Source organism: Nicotiana attenuata, unplaced genomic scaffold (genome assembly GCF_001879085.1).
Source record: "Nicotiana attenuata strain UT unplaced genomic scaffold, NIATTr2, whole genome shotgun sequence".
NCBI classification, from domain to species: Eukaryota; Viridiplantae; Streptophyta; class Magnoliopsida; order Solanales; family Solanaceae; genus Nicotiana; species Nicotiana attenuata.
Genome location: NW_017673949.1, coordinates 48,407 through 53,782, shown reverse-complemented (window position 1 = coordinate 53,782; position 5,376 = coordinate 48,407). Strand labels below are relative to the sequence as shown.

At 35.1% G+C, this 5,376-nt stretch overlaps 1 protein-coding gene across 3 annotated transcripts; it reads right to left on the bottom strand.

Annotated features, from left to right (window-relative positions):
- Positions 1–455: 455 nt before the first annotated feature.
- Positions 456–2,297, bottom strand: LOC109217695. Of its 3 annotated transcripts, none has more exons than XM_019381963.1 (3): positions 2,158–2,297; positions 1,078–1,605; positions 456–964 (listed from the first exon to the last, which is right to left on the bottom strand). In XM_019381963.1, exons 2-3 carry the CDS (start codon positions 1,597–1,599, stop codon positions 911–913), a joined length of 576 nt encoding a protein of 191 aa, XP_019237508.1. In that variant the 5' UTR covers positions 1,600–1,605; positions 2,158–2,297; the 3' UTR covers positions 456–910. The 3 variants fall into 3 exon arrangements, 2 of the variants coding, with proteins under 2 accessions (XP_019237508.1, XP_019237509.1); XM_019381964.1 differs by having other exon boundaries at positions 456–896; XR_002066677.1 differs by lacking the exon at positions 1,078–1,605.
- Positions 2,298–5,376: the final 3,079 nt, after the last annotated feature.

Below are 5,376 nucleotides of genomic sequence, written 5' to 3'. Positions count from 1 at the left end.
GTATTAGAAATTGATATACATTATATAAAATTTAAAGTAAAATGCTTGTTTACAACTATACCCTTGGCCTTCTTTTGCATTGTTTTTTCTCTCTTTCCATTTATTTAAGCAAATTAATAAAAGATATATTCAACAAAAAAAAAATCCTCAATAAAACTCCAGATTACCAATACAACTTAATACTCCAGATTACTTTGATCTGTTTCTCCTATCCTCAATAAAAAAATCGTTCTTTTGTAATTTCTTAAATCAAAGAAAATATTTAGTTTTACCGTGGAAACTATGTTCAAATGATCAGCTATGCTGCAACAAGGAGTTACAAAGAGGAGCCTAGAAGATTTTCTTTCAGAGAAGAAAGTAACCGAAAGCCCTCTTTGACCAAAACGTTGTCATATTCTTTTAGTAAACAGTGAGCAAATGCTGAGAACAAATGAACAAGATTTAGTAAACAATTACTCAAGAGACCTTGATGTTATTTCACATCATAATAGGAGTAGCATTTTGCAGGTACAAAGCAATGAAAGATTGCTTTTTTATATAGATAATAAAATGCTGAAATTCTTGATACCATAATACTAGCAAATTCTAACAGTAACAATATTTGCACATGGACTAATCAGGAACCAGTCTCAATGCGCATTTGTTTTATAATGGTGGCGTTAAGGCCAGCTTGCGCATGCCTCAACTATTCCGCCGGAATCTGCTACCTCCAATCAGCACAGTCTCGACGTGCACTTGAACCAATGCCTATACACTTGTTTTACAGTTGCAGACAAACACCAACATATATGTACAGAATCTTGAGCCAACCATCTTTGAGCTTCAAATAAAAAGGTGTGTTGCATATCTGTACAACTTCACCCCCATCAAAGCCAACTCTTCGACTTGTATTGGCTCTTCAAAAATATATTCAAAAAGTGAACTGAATGGGAATGTAAGTACCATCCAATGCACCTAAACAACCCTATAAAATAAATTGAAGTCTAAATACTAAAATAGAGTTATCAATAAAATACTTTAATAATAATATTTAAATCTTTCTATACTTAATCAAATGCTAGACTGAAATTTACCAACCTTAAACCATCTCCATCGGTCATCAGTCTCATCTTCGAGCACCGGCTTAGGTTTAACAATTAACAATGGAGTTAGTTTGAGAATAGCTCTTAAACATTCATTGAAGGCTTGACTTACACTCCACCCTGATCTAATATAATCAACCTTGATAGACCTGTTCTTCTCGTGATGAGCCAAAATATTTAAGAACATTGCTAACTTTTCACTACCGGACATATTTGTACTATCCGTCAACCCTCCAACGTCCTTGGCTAAGGTAGCTAATATGTGAAAGGCACTTCTATCCATCCTAAGCTTATCAATACATACAGTATCATTGTCACGGATAATAATATTTAGATGAGATAGGATTTTAGGAACTCTAGCACTCATGCAATATCTAACCCGTTTATTTCTACTTTGTGTTCTTAAGAACATGCTGTAAATAGCCATAAAAAGACAAATAAGGACAATATAAGATTGCACCACAATCTCCTCAAGGATGATAAAGCATTCGACATCGCATAATTGTTGAGGATCCATAAACACCTATTTGCATTAAAAGATGCAAAATCATTATTAAACTGAGCATATATAGTGAAACATACATTGCATATTAAAGAAACTTTTTTCAAGTTCTTATTTTCTTCTCCTAGACATATAGATTTGACAATTGCTACACAAAAACAAACGTTTCTGGGGTCTTATCAACCAAAAGTAGTCTTATTAGAGTATCATTTTTTTGTTATTTAATTAATCACCATGTTTTAGGCCTTCGATGTTTCTGAATCTTCAAAGAAATAACAATACTTCAAACACAAAGTCAAGGTTGCTCTCATCTTGCAATTTCTGAAGCTAAAGAAACTGATTATACAAGAACCCCCTTTTTATTGGAAAGATTTTTTTTTTTTTTTTTTGCTTTTAACAAACAAACAGAACCCATATCAAATTTGGGTGTACTCAAAACTGCAACTTTACTAGAAATTATTGAAAAAATTAAAGTTTCTTCCAGAAATTCATCTCTCAGCAGATTCGCAAGAGGAAAAAATAAAAGGAGAAGAAATAAGAAAAGAAAAGTTTAGGGTTTCAAAAACTTCTTACCTGAATGAGAGAACCATAGGCGCTAGTTCAGAGAAATATATGTCAATTTACTGATTTTGTCTCTTAATAGATTGAGAAGAGGAAGAGCCTAGCAGTGAGGCATCGCTATCTCCATTCTTGCTATCCAACAGTTTGATACAGATCGATATATCTAAGGAAGCCTTATGTGTAAGGTGATAGGGTTAAATTTATCATTTCAATATTTTATCCATGTATTATTAATACATGTATTAGTTATTCTATCTTCTACCCTGCATAAAATAATATACATATTGAGTCATAACTTATACATGTATTCTTTATGCATAATTGAAAATTGTCAACCAAACATGGTATTAGTTATGCAGAATTTTATACGACATAACTAATGTCTACCAAATATGGTATAAGTTATGTTACACCTTATACATGAATAACCTTTCTTCTAACCAGCTACCAAACGGCCCCTAAGGGGTTGTCTGATTAGTGGACCAAGGGATAGTAATTTTGGGATTAGATGTAGAATTATTTTATCTTGTATTTGGTTGAATTTTTGAATTCGGGATTAACAATCTCACAATTAATATATACCACAATTGTGATATTAATTTATCTTGGGATTATTTATCCCGAGGTAAAACACTACAAATATAAATATGTCCTTTTCAAGGCTCTTCCCCTTTAAGAAATTCAATTTTTAAATTGAAAACGAAAATGTATCTCAAATTATCCAGTATTCACCAAACATATGTTATATATCTGATTTTTTAGTCCAATAAACTAAAAGTCTCTCAACATAACATATATTCACTAAATAATATTGTTACTATTTTTTCATATTATAATCTAGGAATAATTTGTTCTCCAACCAAACGACCCTTTAATGCATTTAATACCACCAGGCAACATCAGCGTGCTTTGATGTGTACGACAATGACTTTGGACGTGGTCGGAGGAGTAGTTGTGTAACGACCCGACCGGTCGTTTTGAGCTCTAGCACGTCGTTCAGTGATTTGAGGCCCTGAGTAGCTTCACTTCAGGTATTATGACTTGCATGCGTGGTCGGAATTGAATTTCGGGAAGTTCGAAGTTGATTTAGAAAAAAAATTCTCATTTCGGAAGCCTTAAGTTGGAAGAATTGACTAAAGTGTGATTTTTGAGTAAACGACCTCGGTACCGAGATTTGAAGGGTCCAAAAGGTTCGTATGATGATTTCGGACTTGGGCGTATGTCCGGATTGGGTTTTGGATGGCTCGGGAGCGTTTTGGCGCCTATTGTGGTAGTTGGCATTTTGGAAGAATTTCATAAATTTGGGTTGAGGTGTATTTCAATGTTATTGAAGTCCGCTTGGGACTCCGAGTCAGGGAATAGCTCCGTATGGTAATTTTTGTATCGGGAGCGCGTCCAGAAGTGGATTTGGAGGTCCGTAGGTCATTTAGGGGTCATTTGGCGAAAGTTATAAATTTGAAAGTTTTGAGAAGTTTGACCGGGAGTAAACTTTTGCTATTGGGGTCGGAATTAGATTCTAGAAGATGGATTAGGTCCGTAATGTCGAATATTACTTGTGTGCAAAATTTATTGTCAATCGGACGTGATTTGATAGATTTCGGCATCGAATGTAGATATGGGAATTTCTTAGTTTTATTAGACTCGAATTGGGGTGAGATTCGTGTTTTTAGTGTTGTTTGATGTGATTTGAGGCCTCGACTAAGTCCGTGATATGTTTTTAAACTTGTTGGTATGTTCGTACGGGTTCCCGAGGGGCTCAGGTGAGTTTCGGGGTGGTTTCGGACCATTTCTAGGCCATTATTAGCTGCTGTTTTTGGCTACAGCAGTGTACTACGCGATCGTGGGGAATTGGTCGCGATCACGATGAGTAAAATGTGAGAGATTGTATCTTGCAATATATAAGGAATTTGGATATGATCCAAAAATGAAAGCTGTAGTCTTTTGTGTCTAGTTTTTAGAAAACCAAACCATTTGGCATTTGGAGTTGTCTACAAAAAGTTATGTGTGGTACACTACAACCTATATGGGAAGAGTTTGAAAATCACGAAGAAGAAGTTTGTGTTGCACAGGGCTGAATTTGGAACCTTATATCTCGTAATCTATAAGGAACTAGGAGATGAGAAAAACTGAAAGTTGTAGCCCATGGAGTCTAGTTTTCAAAAAGTTAAACCATTTGCAATTTGAAGTTTTGTACAAAAGGTTATGCACATTATACTAGAGGCTGTCTAGAAGAGCTGGGCATTTGTCCTTCGCGATCGCGAAGGGCAAATTTTGGGCTGAGAAATGTTGTGCTTCGCGATCGCGAAGAGTAAATACCTAGCCAGAAGCTATATTTCTAGGTTTCGGCCATTTTTTACATATTTGGAGCTATGGAGCTCGGATTGAAGCAATTTTTTAGGCGATTTTTTACCATATGGATTGGGGTAAGTGTTCTATATCTGAAAGTAATTATACTTCATCATTCTATGGTTATATTCATCATTTATTTCGGATTTAAATTGAAGAAATCAAGATTTTTGCCAAACTTTTCAAGAACAAAAATCTAATATTTGGAGGTCACGTTATTATCAGAATTTGATAAAATTGGTATGGTTGAACTCGAATTGGAATGGGTTGTCGGATTTTGTGAGTTTCATCGGTGTCCAAGATGTAGGCCCGACTGCCAACTTTTCGAGCGGAGTTATGAATTTTTATAAATTGTTAAATTTCAAGCATTGGAGTATACTTTTAATTAATTTGCACGTTGTTTGACTAGTTTCGGATTGAACGACACCAAGTTTGGGATTTAGAGCGAAATTGTGACCGGAAAGTGGGCTTTAAGACGAGATAAGTCTCCTTTCTAACCTTGTAAGAGGAAATTTACCCCATAGGTGAACTAAATCCATATGTGCTTCTATTAGTGGGGGACTACATACGTACGAGGTGATGAGAGTCCGTGCGTAGCAACTATTATGCTTAAGTCCGAGTAGTCTAGGACCCAAAGGCATGCTATACTTGTGATAATTGTAACCTTATTGTCAACTTAAATTGCTTAAATCATATCGAGCTTGGTCAATAAATTTCTAATAGGATTAACCTTCGTTTTCTTCACCGATAGAAGAAGATTTGATATTTTCCTTGGATAATTGCTCCTTAATGAATTCTTGATTGATCGTTTGGTTGCGTTTTCTTTTGTGGAACGGGCCGAAAGTCTCAGCAGATTAAATAGATGCATCTATGGTTCGTGCCGTT

Coding starts and splice junctions, on each gene's coding strand:
- LOC109217695 (XM_019381963.1), bottom strand. CDS start 1,599: ATGGATCCTCAACAATTATGCGATGTCGAATGCTTTATCATCCTTGAG. Junction 965..1,077: donor ACCGATGGAGATGGTTTAAG/GTTGGTAAATTT, acceptor TTTATTTTATAG/GGTTGTTTAGGTGCATTGGA.